Consider the following 21356-nt stretch of genomic DNA (forward strand, 5'->3'; position numbering starts at 1 on the left):
CTCCCTTACAAAGTGCCGTTGTTACCTAGCCCCTATTCTCAGTCAATGGTTTTATCTAGTTCAGATTTTCAGTCAATGGAGAGTCCCACTGGAGGGGCTACAGCAGCCTAGTCAGGATATGTAAGGGTACCTAAACCCTCCAAGCTACGAATCCTGATACAATTTGCAGAAGAAAGAAGTTATAAGAACATAAGAAAGTTTACAAACGAGAGGAGGCCATTCAGCCCATCTTGCTCATTTAGTTGTTAGTAGCTTATTGATCCCAGAATCTCATCAAGCAGCTTCTTGAAGGATCCCAGGGTGTCAGCTTCAACAACATTACTGGGGAGTTGATTCCAGACCCTCACGATTCTCTGTGTAAAAAAGTGCCTTCTATTTTCTGTTCTGAATGCCCCTTTGTCTAATCTCCATTTGTGACCCCTGGTCCTAGTTTCTTCTTTCAGGTCGAAAAAGCCCCTTAGGTCGACATTGTCAATACCTTTTAGAATTTTTAATGCTTGAAATAGGTCGCCGTGTATTCTTCTTTGTTCAAGACTGAACAGATTCAATTCTTTTAGCCTGTCTGCATATGACATGCCTTTTAAACCTGGAATAATTCTGGTCACTCTTCTTTGCACACTTTCTAGAGCAGCAATATCTTTTTTATAGCAAGTTGACCAGAACTGAACACAGTATTCTAGATAAGGTCTTACTAATGCATTGTAAAGTTTTAACATTACTTCTCAATTTAAATTCAACACTTTTCACAACGTATCCGAGTATCTTGTTGGCCTTTTTTTTTTAATAGCTTCCCCACATTGTCTAGATGAAGACATTTCTGAGTCAACAAAAACTCCTAGATCTTTTTCACAGTCCTTCTTTAATTTCAGTATCTCCCATATGATATTTATAATGCACATTTTTATTTCCTGCGTGCAGTACCTTACACTTTTCTCTATTAAATGTCATTTGCCATGTGTCTGCCCAGTTCTGAATCTTGTCTAGATAATTTTGAATGACCTTTGCTGCTGCAACAGTGTTTGCCACTCCTATTTTTGTGTCGTCTGCGAATTTAACAAGTTTGCTTACTATACCAGAATCTAAATCATTAATGTAGATTAGAAATAGCAGAGGACCTAATACTGATCCCTGTGGTACTCCACTGGTTACCCCACTCCATTCTGAGGTTTCTCCTCTAATCAGTACTTTCTGTTTTCTACATGTTAACCACTCCCTAATCCATGTACATGTGTTTCCTTGAATCCCTACCGCGTTCAGTTTTAGAATTAATCTTTTATGTGGGACTCTGTCAAAAGCTTTCTGGAAATCTACATAAACCATGTCATATGCTTTGCAATTATCCATTATTGATGTTGCATCCTCAAAAAAAATCTCCCTTTCCTAAAACCATGTTGACTGGATACTGTTACCATATAGGTAATTTTCCATTTTGGATCTTATTATAGTTTCCATAAGTTTGCATATAATAGAAGTCAGGCTTACTGGTCTGTAGTTACCTGGTTCAGTTTTGTTTCCCTTTTTGTGGATCGGTATTACATTTGCAATTTTTCAGTCTGTCGGTACAACCCCTGGGTCAAGAGACTGTTGCATGATCTTGGTTAGCGGTTTGTAAATAATTTCTTCCATTTCTTTGAGTACTATTAGGACGATCTCATCCGGCCCAGGGGATTTGTTTATTTTAAGAGCTCCTAGTCCCTTTAACGCTTTTGCCTCGGTTACGCTAAAGTTATTTAAAACTGGATAGGAACTGGTTGACATGTGGGGCATGTTGTCTTTATCCTCCTTTGTAAAAACTTGTGAAAAGTAATCATTTAATATATTTGCTATTTTTTTTTTCTTCATCTATGATTTTGCCATTTGTATCTCTTAGACATTTAACCTCCTCTTTGAATGTTCTCTTGCTGTTGTAATATTGGAAAAACATTTTGGAATTGGTTTTAGCCCCCTTGGCAATGTTCATTTCTATTTCTCTCTTGGCCTTTCTAACTTCCTTTTTGACTTGCGTTTGCAGTTCTGTGTACTCTTTCTGCGTACTTTCTTTTTGGTCCTTTTTTAAAGCTCTGTAAAGTGCCTTCTTTTCGCTGAATATATTTTTTAATTGATCTATTAAACCATTTTGGCAATTTAGTTTTACATTTAGATTTGTCTACTTTAGGGATGTAATTGTTTTGTGCCTGTAGTACTACATTTTTGAAGAACAGACATCCTTTTACTATTTATTATTATTTCACATGGTATGTTGATAGATTATATATTCTCTGTATCAAATGATACATTCAAGACTGTAACTGAAGGAAGTGTATGATACATGACCAAAAAGGTTTTCAGCCCTTAGGGTTACAATGGTCTTGGGGAAGGGGGGGGGGGAATAGCTCAAACCTTTGTTGAGATGTTTACACACAACTCACATACACAGGTTAACATATTTGTACCTGGGGGCCTTTAATTCTAGAGGAGGTTGTTGTTGAGATGCATTTAGAGTCTGGTGCACATTTCCACCCTTGTTAGTCACAGAGGAGTGGTCTTGTATCCTTGAAGGACAATTCAAGTGCCACCTGGAACGCCCAGGCATTTCATCACACAGTTTCAAACCCCTGACGTATAAACCTGCTCACCCCCCCCCCCCCCCCTCCCTCCCTCCCTCCCTCCCTCCCTCGAGAGCAGGAACTTTCTAGTTAAAATAATTACAGTAAATGCATTGAAAAAGGTTTGCATTTTGTGTAATAACGTCTTGTAGCAAATTGCTCAGACAAAGAACTTTCCATCAAGTCTGGGCAAGCAGTTCCTGAAAATACATCCTTATTCAGTCGCTGTGATCACGGCTCTCGCTTCTCTATTCCAGACCTGCTCCAAAATTAAGAGTCAAAATGGCACTCCAAACCATCGAAACACCTGCTGGTTTTAAAATGCATGCACAAGGAGTGGCACAATGCAGCCCCAGATCTGGAGTTGTGGACCAAGGAGGTTGTGTGTGCCCAGCTTTGTGTGTCTGTTAAAGTAAACACAACAATTTTTGTTTGAATAACACTAACACTGGGTGCTGTTTGCAAACACTGTAATCGGATTTCCTAGAACCGCCAGAAGACTTTCCACTTCACCTTAAGCGAATGCTATACTAATTAAGGGATGTTTCTATATTAATTCTTCAGTGATCCTTTAAATATTGCTGACTAGCTCATGATGAAATGTTTAATGTTGTTAAAGACAGCAAAAACAGAACTGATAAATAATAAAGGCAGAAATCACACAGAGTTTTTAGTTCTGATTTGAAAAGTATTTACATAAAAATGCTCACTCATTAGGACACAACCCAAGATTTCAAGCAGCATACTGTACCCTCATGTATCATTAACACATTTTAACATACTGTACAATATTTCACAACAAAACGCTGCAAATAAGAATCCAGTAAAACCAGATGATATTGACCACTCCCTGCATTATTTTACTGTGAGAGACATTACAACTAAAGTCAACAGCAAGCGTTATTGTTATCTGGCCCCCTGGAGTTATGGTAGCACTTCAAAATAAGTGTCACTTGTTCAAGCGTAATTGTACAAGAAGCAAAGCATGACTCTGTATTCAACTCAATTGTAAACTTCTATTCAGGACACAATGTATCCTACTGTCGCTCATCCAACAGCAGAGGGGATTTAAATCAGGTTCTTTGAATTTCCTACCTGTGACCTGCCTAATCCAAACTCTGGAGAAAGATGATGAGACGCGGCAAACTGGACGCACCAGGGCGATCCAAAACCAGGCTGGATATCTTGCCGGAGAAATCTTTCGCTTCTTACAAGGCATGTTTATATATTTAAATAATACTTGAGAAGAAAAGATTACGTTTTAGAACTCAAAAACATTCAACTGGAAGCAGCCACAGGCATAGGCAAGTGGAACCATCTGCACAGTTTCAACTCTACGGAATGCAAGATCTGAGCTACATGTAGATGTGAACAATATTGAGAACGAGGGATGCATTCCGAGCACATTTTTAACGTGCAAGCTCAAACGTTTGTGTAATCAATGCACTGAAACTTACACAGACATCCTAAGTGGCATTACACATTCAGTTTATCATAATTAAAAGTTGTAGTTGATTTATTTGAAGACCTTTGCTTGCTCAGCCTGCAACAGCATATTAATGTGCTATAAACAGACTGGGGAACAAGCAGGGGTCTTGAAGCCGCAGGTTTGCTGGAAATCATTGCAGTCCACGGTTTGCACTAGATCTGCACCCAGGACCTAATCATTATGTGTCCTGCTCCTTACCTGTACAGTCTTATAGCAAGTACAAACTTCACTATCCAAGTAAAATGAAAGAAACTTCTTAGCCTGGTATGTTTTTCACGTTGCATCTCAATATATGATCCCAGCCTGACCTTTTGGAATGTATTTTCTGTTGTGCTGTTTATAGATGTGGCCAGATTCATAATAGGGAAAGTGCTATTAATATTATAAAATCCGCCTAAATAACATTTGAAGACTAAACAAAAAAGTCACGAGGTTGGTGAAACCACACTATGGTGAACTATCTTTCAATTATTACTATAAAACAACAAGAATGAAAAAAAAAAAAAAAACAGCTCACGAGTATAACAGAGGATTTCGAGGCAACCCATTTTGAACTGCCGGATCTGGCTTTGGTTTCACTGCTATCGCACAGGTTGTTGGAGATGGAAACCAGCTGGTACAGCCTGGCTTCTGTGGGCAATCAGTTAACTTGTCTGTTTCTTCTCAGACCAGTCTGTATCTGTGTTGAAAGACTGATCCCAGGCAGGCCAGATATGGGCTGGAAGTTTCATTCTCACAGGAATACTAGAAATGTTTGTGAGAGGAGTGCCGAACCTTTAAGATGAAAATTAATTTTGCTTGTTGTTATAGGGGATTTTAAATATAGCCTTCCAATAATTGGTGTATGTACATTTCGTTTTTTTGTTTATTGGTTAACTAGGCTTTCAGATTTGCATATGCAAAATCTAAATACAAGTGTAAACATGCATTAACATCTATGCAATCAAATGTGTTCACTTTCTGATACAGGTTCCTAATTTTTTTTTTTTTACTCCAAATTGTCCTTCGCACATTTTTGTCTGAAACACAATTAATAATCAAAATAAATTAACAAAGACTTTGAAGTCTAACAAATACAAAAATTCTAAACTCACCTCTCAGCTGCTGCAGCTCCTTGGTAAGTGTTTCAATGTTATAGGCACAAAACCCCAGGTTCTCCAGAGTTTGTGCTTTGATGGTTTCATCATCCTGCTCATCAAGCATCAGTCTGAGCTCATCCGTGGTCTTGGTGTAGATCTCAATGTCTCTTTCCACCTCCTGCAGCCTGAGGAGCAGTGAATAGTGATCCTGCTCAGTCTCCACGAGGCCATGCTCGCATTGATTCTGAAGCTCTTCATTCTCCGAAAAAGCGTCTCTGTTGTCACAACCAGTGTTCTGGTAAACGTTCGTTTGCTGTGGTGGCTTTGGAGATGCAGCATCCCTCCTGGACGTTAGCTGCGGAGGCAGAGGTGCTGGCCTGGATGGTTTGAAGGAGAAGGAAGACCGAGAAGGTCCACTTTCACCAGGAGCACGCGGCTCATCCTCTGAATCGGCTGCAGCTGCTTGTGCCACCGCGGATTTGAGAATGCGAGGTCTGGGAGGTGGAGGTCTCAATGCTTTTCTTCTCTCCAATGAAGAAGTGGCTTCCTGCTGATCCAGGGAGTTGGGGGAACCCCGCATGATATCATTTTCACTGCTGTAGTCCAGGATGGAAAAATGCCTGGATATTTCCTTGTGTATAGCACCTGGTAAACTTTTTTCAAATTGGGCAAGCTGTTCTGAGAGTTTTGAATCCAAGTCTGCTGCTGAATTTGCAAAGCTATCCAAAGTTATCGATCCGGGTAAGCCATTGGATTCTGTTTTTCCTGAACCTGCTGTCGGATCGTGGCTTCCTCTGCAAGGTAACAGATCATCATCACCCACACTGGCGAAACGAGGTTTCTTCTTCTGTTTTGGATGCTCAACCAAACTGGCCAAATCTTGGAAAACTGTATTCTTTCCATCTGAGGGGTGTTCACAGTCTTTAGACCAACTGCAATGCAAACTGTGCATCTCAGCCTTTGAATCTCTGCTTCCATTGTTTGTTGCTAAGCTTAGTGTTCTGGTAGCTGGTGTTGGCGGAACCTCTGTGTCAGTATTGTCAGCTGTGTGGCCTGTTGAGACATCTGATACATTGCAGTACAATCTATTACTTAAAGAATGGAGACTTGGTCTGGGAGGAAGTACAGGTTTTGAAGAGACAAGACTAATCAGACTTGTTCTTGAGTTTTCTTTGTAACTGTCAGTGGCAGTTTCTTCTCTACTGTATTTTGTGCCCAAAGCACCCTTATCTATACCACTAATCTCAGAACTGCTTTGTGTCTGGTTTCCACGAAATTCATGACCCGCTTTTGAGCTAGAGGATACAGGTTTTGGTTTTGCCATGACAGTACTGGTATCATGGGCAGGCTGTCCATTGAAGAAATCCACATCTCGTAAATGGGTATGCTCTTCCTGCCCGCTCCAGTGATACACATTATTATTGTTATAATACATTTCATAATCACCTTTGTTTCTGCTGCTGGGTTCTCCATGTCCCTGCTCTATGTCTCCTACTTCAATCTTTACAAACCTATGGGGAAATATTCCTCTACGGCCATTGACCTTGCCTTCCAACCAGCCGTCTTCCAAAGTGCGGACTATCTGTATTCTATCTCCTACATCAAAATCCAATTCCTCTGGTTCCATGGACTTAAAGTGATAGAGAGCCACTCCATAAACTCCTGCACCTTCCTCTGGGCCCAGTGATACTTCAGTGGTCACATCGCTTTCGCTGTAGTTGTCATAGTCATCTTGGCATGCTCGGTCCTCCGCAACTTGCAAAGGACCCAAAAGCTCCACGAATCCCTCTGGAAATATCCCTCTCCTCCCCTCAAGTTCTCCCTCGAACCAGCCTGGTTCAGGAATTCCAATTATTGTTATGATATCCCCTTCAACAAAGTCCAGTTCTTCCTCTAACTGAGCGGACAGGCCCAGCAAGGCTCTGGCTTGGCCCAAGGCGTAACTCGGGAGCTCCGATACGGACCTCTTGGACATTTTGCGGGACCTGGAGGAGAGATGAAGCTCTCTGACACAGGATAAAGGGAATATCCCCTTGGACCCCCAGCTGCTTCTCCCTTTCAGCCAATTACTGTCCACAGAACCATCAACAACTACCACATCACCTGCAAAAAAATACAAAACACAAAATAAACAAATAAACTAAAAACAAGAAGGCACCTTTAAACACATGGGTAAAAGTGGCTGTGCTGCTGCTGCTGCTGCTTTAGATTTAAAAAACGTTGAAGGAAAACGCTGATGAGATTTGTGGCTTCACTTGAAGCATAATGTCTATGCAAACTAATTACTCTCTCTCTGGCATTACCTTTTTTGGCTCAAACATATAAAAAGTACATCGCGCAAAACAATAAACAATGGCGGCTTGTGGAAATGATTAACTGACAGATGCACGGGGGGGGGGGGGGTATTTTGGGTTAAAGCTCAGACAATATGCTCTTAACATGCTCAAATCCACCTTAGGTCACAAGTGGTGGTTTAAACCTTGCCTCCCGTGGACACAATGTGACAATCTGGCTTGAGAGAGGCCAAGGAATAAATGGCATGATGTATAAATATCAGGTGTAGAACCAGCACTGACAAATCTGTATATGCATTTAATTGGATAAACTGTAGAAAAACAGACCAAACAACACCATCCTTTTCAAAAAAATCAATACATTTCAAAACTATTACTCAAAGGGTTACAAACAACATCCAGTGCATACTGCAGAATGGAACTAAAACCTCCACAGTCAAAGTGAGACATCTGGTGGTTGACAGAGATATTACATTTCTTTCTAGTCTGAAGTTTCATTCTAAAACTTCTGTTATAACGGAGTGTTTGAAGTTCTGGATGAATAACTGAACTGTATTGTCTGTTGTGCAACCGGTCCAAATGCAATATAAAACAATGAGCTGTGGAACCTACAAAGTGAAGCAGCCCACCCTACATGCAAACGCATTGTCTTTGTTAGTTAAGCTACACTGGAAAAAAGAGCAGCAACATATATAAATGTGCAGAGCAGTAGGGTAAATGAATAGGGATGCAGTCTTTAACCCCGTAATGGTCATTGGGTGTATCACATACGATACGAAACTTTGCCAGCAGCATACTGTGTTTACAATCCAGGGCCCACTTGAAAATCAGAAGTCACGTCTCAAAGGGATTTGAAAGGATTTCACCTGTTTTAATGGGAAGATTGCCAACATCTAGTGCATTGAAGTCACTGATGCAGACGTAGAGTTTCTCGCCCTGTTTTGTGCTGGGAATGGTAACGGCCTCCACGAACGTGCTGGGAAACTGCCCTGGGAAAAAGAACACAACCCCACCGAGGAACCTTTCAATGAGACCTGGAGGCACTCGCTTACACTTCATTCAAAACACACATTTCTTTTCAGACAGCACTCAACTTTTGTTTTGTTTTTTCAACATTTTTCCAAAAACTAATTTGTTAAAAAACTAAAACAAGTCGATCTGTCTGTTAATTGAAGTTGGATGCATTGATCGGTGAAGTACCTGTGACTCCGCCTTTGCTTCCAAGCAGCCAGAAATCATCCACCACTCCGAGCACTTCGATGACATCACCGGGGAAGAGTGGCAGCTCCTCGCAGACGCTGGGGCGGAACTGGAACAGAGCGCGCACCACGGTCCCCGACTCCATCACAAACCAGACTGCTGGACAAACACAGGGATCCAAAGAAAACATCTTCAATAACTAACAGCTAGCAAATGCAAAAGGAGTCTTTATTCCTAATGCCTGAATAAAATACGGCAGTACTGTATAAAATACTGAGCATGTGCACTACCCCTGCTTTCCAGTAGGTGTCACAACGAGCTTGGAAAAAAATAAATACAAAAAATATTCTATTCAAATAGCAAAAATATGGAATCAATATAATACTATTCTGATTGTTTCTTTCTTGCATAATTTTGTGAAAATAAATACTTTAAGAGTAATCCTGTTTCTTATAAAAGCTGTTAACTCGTTAGTTTGTTTTTTTGTTTTGTATGCACATTTACTGTCATGAATGGTTTTTAATTGAAAACAGAAAGGCTGTCACGACAGAGCTCACAAAAGGGGTGTTGGTTCAGTGAAAGGAAGGAAATGGGAGAGAGAGCCAAAATAAATTGTTCAGAAAATCTAGATAAATCTCGTAAAAATGACAAAGAGGGCGTTATTTAAAGCACTAGGAACAGACCCTCTTTGAAGGAATCGCTGGTTAATAGAGAACTTCAGATTTTATGTACTGTCCTTTGAAAAACAAATATTAAATAGGAATTTTAAAGAGATAAAGTATACACGGCTGCTAGAATCAAGCTACTGATGTTTCTTCTACAGTACCTGGAGACAACGACTTGGAAGCTAACAGAAAGCACTCCGAGATCAATAGGTGGCTTGTTTCTCAGTGATCCTGTTTAATAGTTTGCTTGACTTTGCTGTCAGTCACTGAGGCTCCAGGTATCAGTGTCAGGTTTGTGATTCGAATGTGGTCAATCCAGACTGGACAGATGCTACAGGTGTGATGTTTGTTCTGAACTGTGTCCTGAAAACAGTTCAGCTGGTGTTCTCTATGTGCTGCTTTTAGATTCTTTGTAAGAGTTTCATAAAGGAAGGGCAGAAACTGAGCCCAGTCTGCTTATTACAGGTTTCCTGAGGCCGCTGCTGATTCAGCTTTCCAGAGCCTGAATCCCTAATCCCCTTTTCTGCAAGAAGCAAGAGCCAGCCCTTGTGGATCACAGTACAAAGGGCTATAGTGGAAAGCAGGTCAGGGGAGAGAATACGGTGTCCTTACAGAAAAACTACGTACAAAAAAAGGGGAAATGATTATGGGACATAGCAGCTGTGGATTTACTGTACCAGCACACACGCACACACACAGACCCTACAGTGATAATGGCTACAACACCAAAAACATCTGGCCACCACTGTTTATATAGTGATGCTTTGTTATTTCACAATCTGATTAGGCCATGTTGACAGCACATTTCACACACTAAGAGTAAGGACCCTTCACTAACTCACCACACTCAATCTCACAAATTATCAGACTGCAAAACAAGGGGCACATACTAAAGAGACATATGTGTCAGATTTACAATGCACTAAATTCAAACTAAGCCAATAATAACACTGTGCTAATTAGTTACAAGTTTGCATTTTTATCAGTGGAGGTCAGAACTTCAAATGGTTGCTTGTTTGGGCACCTGGACTGGAAAAAAAAAAAAAAGATCTTCAAATAAGGTAAGGAATTGGTTTTGTTGAAATAAGCTTCAAAAGCAGGTTGGGTGAGAAAACAACAAAACATCCATCCAGAATTATTTAGAACTTTAAAATTTTAAAAATAAATAAATCAATAAATACATACATGCATGCATGCACACCAATAACAATTCTCACAAGTACTACGCCACTACTTTAGAAGTTTAGCTGAAAAGATCTGCAATGTAAACAATGTACACCATTGTGAAAGATGCTACTGTACTCATCACCCAGCCTCATTGACACTGTGGAGCATGTTCCAATTTAGATTGACAACTGTGTAGAAGCCTGACCTCATTGGCTTGTGGTAATGCTGTTCAACTATAAAACATGAACATGTTTTTTCTGTTTGTTTTTTAAAAAAAACCTCAAGAAAGCCAGAGTTTCCAAACCAGGCATGGTTACAGTACAAGACTCTCAACACTGTTGGTTGTTTTTCAATATCTCCCAGGGAGATCTCGGACTGGGCAGTGACTGATTGTTCAATAAAGCTGCATCCCAGGGACAGTTAAAAAGCCAAACATATAATTTAGTTTAAGGTATTATTTTTAAATATATACAGTAGTGTAGTATCTAGGATCTTACAAAGCTCAGTGTAAGAGGAGTCATTTATATATAAAATACAACGTGTAGCTCCTAGAAACCAACAAACAAAAGCTTTAGTGTCCGTGATCACTGCATTGTGACGAACTTGTTGATTTTACTTTTCACGGAATACAGTACTTTTTTTGGCTATTTGTTAACCATCGCGAAACAGGTCTGTACGTATGATCGTTTCGTTCATGCCATAGACAGATGCATGCATGTTTATGGTTCGCATTTCCCTCTAGTGCCGTCACACACGTCAAAAGTCGAAATCAGGGCTTTTTGGTGGAAGCACTCAAAACAAGCTTTATGATTGTACATTTCTTACAGTATAAAGGACATATATATTTTTAGAAAACTACTATAGTGTAGTTTAATAAAATATAAATCAGACTGTAATGTGAAATAGGTAACATATGAACTTTAACCACAGCAAGATCATGGCATGAAGTGAATCAAGAGGGCGTTTACTGTTTAAAAAAACTAAACAACGCACTACCTCATCATGCCAAGCAGCCGGTACAATCCAGGAGCGATTGTGAAAACATGTCTAGACAAAGAAACGGCCTGTATTGCAGCTTCATATCCACCACATTTACAGAAAGACTAGAAAAGAATAAAAGACAGATACTGTAATAAAAACATGCTGCATTCCCAAACTGTTTTAGTACAAGGCTGTTGAAAACATACCTTACAGCACTGCATCATGTTTGCAAGCAGTGCAGCAAAACTAGAGCAACTCAGCTGTCCCTGAGCCCCTCCTCCTTCATCCAGTTTCATTTAAAGTTTCTTACATACTACCACTTTTCTCGTTTTAGGCAAAAAAAAAAAAAAAAAAAGCCACATAGACTCCCTCTCCAGGCAGAGACCTCACTAATCCCTCTTTACAAAGTCGACAGCTTTAAGACCTCTGACGCACTGCATTTACAATACGTTTTACATTTGTCTGTGTGTGCGCATACAATATATATATATATGCTTTGCTCTTCTGCCAAACTGGATTTTATTTAAGCAGATTTAAGCAGAACAGCCAACAATACAGAAACACATCCTCTTGGCCAGGATAATGTCATTACACAGCCCTTGTGACTGAATGATCACTCCACAGCCTCGTCTGAAAACCTCACTGCTTGGCATTGCACCGATGAAAGTAACAGGATTGTGAGAGACAGCTCAGTAAACAGAGCCTCATGAACTCCTTGCGTGATCTGTGGTGAAGGCTGCATCTGTTTCACCCAGTCCTCCTGCAACAAATGCTACCAGCAGCTGCCAAAAGAACAGGAGAAATGAAAGGTACAAAGAAGCGTCTGTTCACTATCAATGTGCAGGAATGCAAAAAGTTCAAAAAGTAACCAAAGCCCTTTACTGAGTATTTCACCATCTCGTCTGCCCACTCTTGTTACTGTATGTTAAAGAGCTGCTCCACGAACAGCAAGTATTGTATTTCTTCATAGAGTGCTTACTGTACAACCCACACAGCACAGTCTACAGTCTTAAACATTTGGCATACAGTTCCACGGTTTGAAGAGGAAGTGCATTTCTTGTCAGCACATTTCTTTGCCTTAGACTGCCCCATACTCAGGTTTGGTTTCCTGCAGAAGTGATGAGGTTGTAGTTTCCCATGAACAGCTAGGTCTGTCACAGTAAGATTTCTATTTCCTGCATTGGACCACGACAGGCCCTTACACTCTTACACTACGGCTCCTAGGCAGTTTCCTCCAGGGGATGGGAACATTAGAACTTAAATACATTCTGCACTTGCTCAGGTTAGCATGCACTCCTTACTGTAGCTAGGAGCTGGAATGAATATACAGCTTATTAAAAAGTATATCATACATTTCAAGTTACCTATAATTAGGTGTTTTAATGGAAGATGTTGCAGCAACTGTACCTCCATCTTTACAATACCAGAATGTGGCACCACTAGAGTCCTGAAACTATATATAGTGCAAGGAAGTGAGTTCAATCTGTTCTTTAACAGAGTTGAAGTATCTGTCTCTAAATGCCACACAGACACAGACACACACACACACGTACACGTACGTGCTGTACCATTAAGTAGGTGTACCTTCCTACCCCTCCCTGGCAGGCAATAACTGAGAAGGCACTGCAAACAGTTCATAAACGTAACCCTGTACTAAATATAAAGTGGATGGTTCCAGCCTGGCATCAGGCCAAAGTTCCTCAGCTTTCACAGTAAATAATAAATTTCCGACAGTACTGCGTCAATCACAGTCAATCAGTCATACTGTAAATCTCCTTGGGTCTCTTCAGAAAACTGCTCTGGATTCAGGAATTCAATTTCAATTCAGGAATTGGTTTCATTTAATCATTGATTTTTATAAAATGGTCCAGACTGTAGCTTTTAGTAAGGTCTAAATGAACTACCACACTCTTTGGCTTTGCTTGATACAGTACGTCCAACTAACTGAAATGTCATTTTGAATTAACACAGCTGATTAACTTGATGTGATCAAAGCAAGAAAAACCAGAAAGCAAATGAACAATGTTTGCACATGGGACAGTGAACCTTCATGGGTGAAGATGACAGGGCTTCATAAACTCATTCAAGACATTAGATGGCTGACCATCTACTAATTAGATGACAAGGAGAAGAGGATGCTAGCTATCTAGCTGGTCCCCCGATTACCACGTGTTCAGCATGCAGCAAAGAGCAAGTGTGATTTATGAGGTAAAAAAAAAGCAGCTTGCAGCAATGCGAGCATGGGCAAGCTGAACAGGGAGTGTAATCCAATCTGCTGACATGCTGGTTTATTTATCAGCTCAGAATCCTTTACCACAAACAATAGGGAGTTTGTGTTGCACCTGGCAGACACGCTGGGTTACAGTGTAGGTTCTCCCCCCTGTGCTGATAACAAGGTGAATGCATTGCTGGAAGCTTCCTGTATTGTGTTTATTTTGTTGTTTACAGTTTTGCTATGGTGCTGAACTGTAAAGCATAAGCATTTAAACACTGCTGTCATCACATGCTTTGGGTCTGAAGGGTAACAGAGGGGTCACAGATGCATAATAACTCTAGAGATGCACAAGCTCTTTATAGCCTGGTCCACATTACATGCACGTCATCAAAAAGAACTTCCCTAATAATGCATAGTGTTTGTTTGTTTGTTTGTTTGTTTTTAAATCAAGGGGAAATTCCTGTAAAGCAAAAAGCTTCTCTCTTGATTGTCTCTTTATTTTAATCTTAGAGTGACCAACCAATGCATAACAAAGATGCCAAAGGAGCTGCAGTTAATTCATGTACTGTAGGGACCGAACAGCAGACCCATCAGCTGTTCACCCATGTACATGTACTGGTGGGTGGATAGTGTGTTACGCAAACCTAATTATTCCCATCAGCTCCGGATACTGATAGTGGAGTATAATTATTTTGACAGAGGCTTTTAGTATTTGAAATACCCTGCTTCCTATACACTAATTGCCACCACCCCCTCCTGTATCACTTCCAGGTTTTTTAAAGCATTTTACTGGTGTGCCATTTGCACCAAGTAAAATGCTCATCTGCAAAGTCTGTACAATGTATTTACACTCCTTCAGCCTTTATATCGGGAGAATTATATAAATTACACAATATTCTCTAGGGCTCGTTTTCTCACAGGAAGACAGTGATTTAGACTATGCTGCTATATTTGATAATCAGTCCCTTTATAAAAAACGAAAACAACATAATCTGTTCTAAACACAATCTAAACAGACTAAATATAAAAAAACAACAACTTAGAACTACACAGATTGTGATATCCCAGGAAAAAAAACCCAAAAAAACTGCATTTCCCCTGAAGTCTCAAAGCTTTCTGATAACATTTCCTGTTAATAAGGCACTTCAGACATACAGTGCACAGGGTAGTCTGATGCAAGTCAAAATAATTAGCTGCAAAGAAGCACCGAAACCGAAAGGTTGTGTTTGGACAGTCCCGAAACCCCTCTGACAGAGTTCCTGTTATACTCCGGCTGTGTTACTGTTTTACTGAACCACTCAGCGCTGTCTGAGAGAGAAGGGAGAGTCCAAACACAAACACAGCAGGGTAGGTCACCAGCTCCATTACATTCCTTTTCATTTACACAATACTCGTGGACTGTTTAACTGGAAAAACAACTAATGTAAAATTAAATGAATTATTTAAAGTGTCTTTATTAGAAGAACCAAAAAAAAAACCCCAAAAAACAGAGTAAATCAATGATAAAGTATTGTTAAATTGCCCATATCAAGTTCCCAACAACTTTTTACAAAATGATAATATCATGCATTTTAATGCTTTACTTGTTTCTAATGTCCAATTGTGATGCGTAGTTTCTGCAAAATATAATTTTATTATTATTTTTTTACACCGGTTTTCTCTCCAATTTAGTGTGCCCAATTATTATCTGTATCCTCGGCTCACCGCTCGCAACCCCCCCAATGACTCGGGGAACGGAGGCTGGAGCACGCGTCCTCCGAAACGTGCTCCTGCCAATCTGTCATTTTACACACTGCGGATCCACAGCGAGGCCACCAGACCTATAGTGCCAGAGGACAACTCAGATCTGGTGGCTCCACTGCAGAACAACAGGCGCCACATCGAGTCCGACCTGATCAATTATCATCTGACAGGAACAGTACAAGCAGTACATCCGCGCAATTATTGAACCAGCAATAACTGTGGCCAATGTGGGCCTAACAACTGCACACCCAAACGTACTGCTGTGCTCAACCTTCAAAGAAATGTACTATTATTTACTAATTTTTACATATCATGTAGAAGAATTAAGCCTTCTGTGCCATAACATCGCTCTCCAGCTTTCCATACAGCAAAAATTGCCGTGGTTTTGAGTCAAAGTGTTTACAATGTAATGCCTGAATTTCAACACAGATTATAAACACTTAAAATGTGTAGTTCCATGTCTTTATTGACCAGAATAACTTACAACAACACAAAGAGTACTTTCCATTAATAAAAAGTGGGTGTCAAATTTGATGATATTGGGTCTTTAAATAAATAAATAAATAAATATATTGTAGCAATCTAGGTTAACGCAGGCTGGCGCATCACACAGGGCAAGGCAATCCACACAGAGGCGGAGGGCGGGCGCGAACCCAGGACCTCTCATACTGAATACTGCTGTACAAGAGAGCCGGCTCCTTTGCAAGGAGCATATATCGGGCTTATGTCTTTGTATGTGATTACGTCACCTACCAGCCCTGCTGCTGCCTTCCCCCGTGCACATTACACTATATATATGACCTATAAGCGCAGGACTGCAATAAGGGGTTCTTAACAGCGAACACAAATCATTTATTTGGGAATTAAGGTTTTCTCAGCAGTTTTGCCAGCAGCCCAATTACTGGGATCAAAAGGGAGTCTGAAGCTGGTGTAAAGAGACAGCCCTGGTGTGGAACACAACCCATTCTTCCAGGGATGCAACTGTGCTCCAAACGACAGCAAGAAGAACCCGACTGAACACAGGAGCAGAGTCTCCACTGCTGGCAGGAGTCATGTGAATACAGTTCATTACTTTATTATGATTCCCAGCAGAGAACAGCGTACTACAAATACAGCCCCTATGGTGGCACTAGCGCATTGCTATGGGTAACACTGCACAAGACAGTTGATCTTGCATACGGTATTTTATTTTCTAAGAGCAGGGCTTGTCAAGAGGGAGTGTGGCACCATATACAGTATAAAATGCATAAACAGACAAGATTATATCGGGCTACTACCTCAACTAAATTAACTGTTATATTGTATTCACTTTTGAAACAGAAAATAGACTAGATATTGGGTTCAATACCGTTTGAAAGCTCTCTAATTTGCATGTCAGAAACCGATCATTTACTGACACCTCAAATGCTCAACAAACCTTTAAATAAAACCTCACAATTCACAGTCTGTGTGTACTGGACAAAGAGCCCAACCCCTTCTGTTATATGTCACTGGATACATGTGGCAGTGTGTATAAATAATTGACCTCTCTGCTGCTTTGTAATTGTGGCACATAATACTACCAAATCATTCTTCCAAGTTCTGCATGTCCCTTAATTAGGGTTAAAGCACCTCATCTATGTGTTCCTATTAAAGTATAAGCTACAGCACTTCCAGTGTGCTAATAGTAACTGTAAGGAATGTCACGTGTTAAAACAGCAGGGAATTTTTGCCGGCACCAACTCACCTGTCAAAAGCAGGCAATGGGACAGATTCCATGTTAAACATCGGATTACACTAAGGACTCTACATTCACCATGCGGAAACAAACGTACATCTACTGTCTGTACTCTGTGTGCCTTGCTTGTATTATATACTTCAGTTTGGAACAAGCAGGTATTTAAAATAAAACAAAAAAAACAAGTGAAGAACCTAAAGTTTCTCAGCATAATAAAAAGGGGTGTCCAGTGATAATGTTAATAAAGCATGCATGGGTTAGGAAAGGGATTTTAAAAAGGGGGTGTCCAGTGATAATGTTAATAAAGCGTGCATGGGTTAGGAAAGGGATTTTAAAAAGGGGGTGTCCAGTGATAATGTTAATAAAGCGTGCATGGGTTAGGAAAGGGATTTTAAAAAGGGGGTGTCCAGTGATAATGTTAATAAAGCGTGCATGGGTTAGGAAAGGGATTTTAAAAAGGGGGTGTCCAGTGATAATGTTAATAAAGTGTGCATGGGTTAGGAAAGGGATTTTAAAAAGGGGGTGTCCAGTGATAATGTTAATAAAGCGTGCATGGGTTAGGAAAGGGATTTTAAAAAGGGGGTGTCCAGTGATAATGTTAATAAAGCGTGCATGGGTTAGGAAAGGGATTTTAAAAAGGGGGTGTCCAGTGATAATGTTAATAAAGCGTGCATGGGTTAGGAAAGGGATTTTAAAAAGGGGGTGTACAGTGATAATGTTAAGAAAGCGTGCATGGGTTAGGAAAGGGATTTTAAAAAGGGGGTGTCCAGTGATAATGTTAATAAAGTGTGCATGGGTTAGGAAAGGAATTTTAAAGTACTGATTGCAGTAACACTCAAAGTGTAGCTGTGGGCTCATCTAGTCCTTGCACAGCAACAGTGTCAGTGTGAGGGGAGGACTTTGAAGCAGTATCATTTACATATTATTATTATGCTCTGGTCTGGGCTGCCATTCCTACTGTGAAGATTCCTGCCAAAAACTGTGTGAAGACACATCCGAACGCATCACACTGGCTCGGGGTTTCCCCAAACACCTCTGTAGAGGCAACAATCACTCAGTACTTTATTCTGATGATTAGTTTAGGCTACACAGCAGAAAACTCCACAACCACAGCACACAGTTTTCTTCCTCTGCCAGACATGCCTTAAACCCAAACAGCATGTCTTTATCAAGCGCCAGCGTCAGACAAACCCTTTATCCACTTTAAGAAAAACACCTAACTAAATGCCCCACTGCATTTACATGCATAGTACACTCTAAAATAGCATAACATCAATGAGATGGGTCAATATTGCTGCGCAGCAAACCAAACAGCAGTTAGAAACAGCAAAGGCACATGGTAACAAAGTAACAGAAAAATCAACAGGAATCACTGTCAGAATCAATTGTGAATTCCACATTGTATAAAACACTATACACACCTGTAATAAGTAAATGTAGTAATTGAAGATAACATTGTTATGTTACAATATAATTTACTGTATGTAACAAACGTAGTGAATGCGATACAACTAATTGATAACCTCGACTATGCCCTTACCTACAGTGCATGATGTGCTGGATGAAATCAATCACTTAAATTGAGTTTCACAAAAATACTTAAGGCAATCCATTTAAGATTAACCATCAAAATACTACTAGCTTACTTTCCCAAATGTTTCTTCTACCGGTTGTCACCGTTTGTTACAATGCAACTCTATAACCTGTTTCCTGCACAAAGTAATAACTACTCACAGCTATTAAACATTAAAGATTGTGTTAGCAGCTTCATTCATAACATGTGTTTACCAGATGTAACAAACAGTACACGTTGAATATGATATGCGTGCATTCTAATCAGACTGTTTTAATCAAACACAAGTCACACACAAACTATAGTTGCTGTGCCATCCCACAACAACGCCGTGGGATTGTTATCTTAGCGAATAAGAGTGGATACAGTCAGTAGATCTCACGGCGCCTTCGCCATATCCTGGATTCAAAGTAATCCTTGTCTTTTTCATATCGCCAGTTGAGATAACGCAGATACCACACGCACAAACTCGTATTTATTTTAAATCTAGTTGCAGCAGTGTAGATGCTGTGACCCGTAGATACAGTATGTTGATTTAATAAGAAATATGTCAGTATGATACATTTTAATAAATTTAAACACAGTTCAACTCTTTTGGAGCGGTTTTTATTGTATGTTTTTGCATAAAACAAGGTCAATTTTTTTAGCCCCTCCGGTTTCTACTTACCTGATTCTTATGTCTTCGTACCTGTTGAATGAACTCGTCCTAAATTTTTAGATCCCGTTTTATTTATTTTTTTCCACACTAACAAGTTTTCAGTACCGTAACCCAGTCTGTATAGCTGCCGGTCTGCTTGGCACTCCTTGGAAGCTAAATTCTGTGACGAATATCGCATTCTCCGTGCAGCATCCACTGCGAGGTTTCTCTTCTTGTGGTTATGAGTCTCACTCTGATAGCGCTGCCCTCTCGTCTAATCCAGCTTCAGCAATTCTCTCCTCGGTCATCATCAGCTGGCACAGTGGAAATTCCCGCAAACTGACAACCTCCCTCAATACTGCTATCAACACACCCAGCTCGAAAAACAAGGGCCTCGCTTGCAATCAGAGGCTGCCTTCACTCTGCCTGAATAGAACACAGCAGTGTTGTACATTGTTTATTTATCGCTGTTTGCAAACGGAAACTAAAACAAACAAACAAGAATTAGGCAGACGGGTTGAAGAATGTTTATGAATGTTGCTGTCCTTTCTGTAATTACCTGATCACATTTCACAAGCTAACTAAATGTCCTCTACCAAATAAAATGGTTTATAACACGGAGAACCAAAAAAACAAAAACAAACAAACAAACAAACAAAAAGCCATACTATCCTGCGGAGACTCGCACCTCAAGTTTATTGATAGAGTGTTTCTGACTGTAGCGCTGCCGTTATACAAATACGCCTTTCTCCTATCTTTAACCAATGTCTTGCAAGTACAGGACCCAGCTGTTGACTCTATTCAAAAAATGTAATTGACTGGAGGAAACACTTTTAAAATATACCCGAAAGATATTGCGTTAAATGAAATACAGGACATTATCGCCCTATATTTTATTAACCCGAGAACAAACCCACACGTTAATATTATAGCCTATAAATATATAGCTGCAGCCTATGTGTCTAAAAAAATAGAACACGTTTGGACTCAGTACATTCACTTTTAATAAGATGCTAACATATTTTAATAAGATGCTTTATTAATGGTCAGTTAATAATATGAAGTGACAAAACGTTTCAGCTAGCTATGAACTTAACATTCATAGAAAAATGAACAACAATGTTAGCTACGCGTTAAAATAAATAAATAAAATAAATAAAAATAATAACATTTGACGTGCTGTACCATTTTCCTGAAGGTCTCTGTATAAACAGTTCAGTGATAATGTGTTAGTTAAGCAAATGTATGAAACACGGCTAATTATTTATATATAAATATACATATAAACATTTTTAACCCACCTCTTAGGCAGGAAAAGCGCCTCTCCCATACTTCACGTGTAGAATATTGAACTGTTTTGCTCCTATTAATATATTGAGATAGATATAACCCATACAAATATCAAAAGCATACAATAACTGTAAGAAACCATTGAGAGATACATAACGAAACCGTTCGAATAAAGCGTGCCTTGTCTAGAATAATGAGTAAGAGAGGTGAAGGGAACCTATATCTAGGCTGTGAGGAGGTGTCAGCGTTTTACAATTAGATGCAATGACTGGCACGGCTGTTAGTTTTAGACCTATATATCAAAAATCAAGTAGATGTCGCCAGAGCGCCTTTTGCCTGCCGCCGGCAATAACTGCTAATAAGCATTTTCTAACAATTCAATAACCATTTCAACCCAGTCAGCCAGTACATGGGGCAGTGGAGCGTGGCCAGAGTGTCACGTCTTGCTCGCTGCCAATAGCATCATCAAGCAATAATCATTCATCTCACTCAGTAGGCACATGGGCAGCTCAGAGCTTTATAGCCTCTGGCCAAAAAGTATGTTAGTCTCTTGGTCCTTCTGTCAAAACACAATAACGATTCGGTCAAATCAATCTTTGGTGGATGTCTCCTTTCTGAATATAGGCATGTTAAACATATAGAAATGGTGGGAAAGTTAACTCTTTTCAGAAAGTTTGAAATTATAGTGCAGACTAAATTGAGACAACTGGAAACAGCAGTC

The 21356-nt window shown here is 40.0% G+C and overlaps 1 protein-coding gene across 1 annotated transcript in view; it reads right to left on the reverse strand.

Moving 5' to 3' along the window:
* The window catches only part of LOC121325639 (dynamin-binding protein-like), a 40494-nt gene extending 20641 nt beyond the window's left edge, over positions 1-19853 (reverse strand). Inside the window, exons 1-4 of the mRNA XM_041268464.1 lie at positions 19376-19853; positions 8648-8806; positions 8314-8436; positions 5169-7256 (exon numbers count right to left, since the gene is read on the reverse strand). Of these exons, the coding sequence (XP_041124398.1) occupies positions 5169-7256; positions 8314-8436; positions 8648-8792 (2356 nt within the window). The 5' untranslated portion in view covers positions 8793-8806; positions 19376-19853. The remainder of the gene's footprint in view (positions 1-5168; positions 7257-8313; positions 8437-8647; positions 8807-19375) is intronic.
* Between the last annotated feature and the right edge of the window lie 1503 nt (positions 19854-21356).

This window comes from Polyodon spathula, chromosome 13 (genome assembly GCF_017654505.1).
Source record: "Polyodon spathula isolate WHYD16114869_AA chromosome 13, ASM1765450v1, whole genome shotgun sequence".
Lineage (NCBI taxonomy): Eukaryota > Metazoa > Chordata > Actinopteri > Acipenseriformes > Polyodontidae > Polyodon > Polyodon spathula.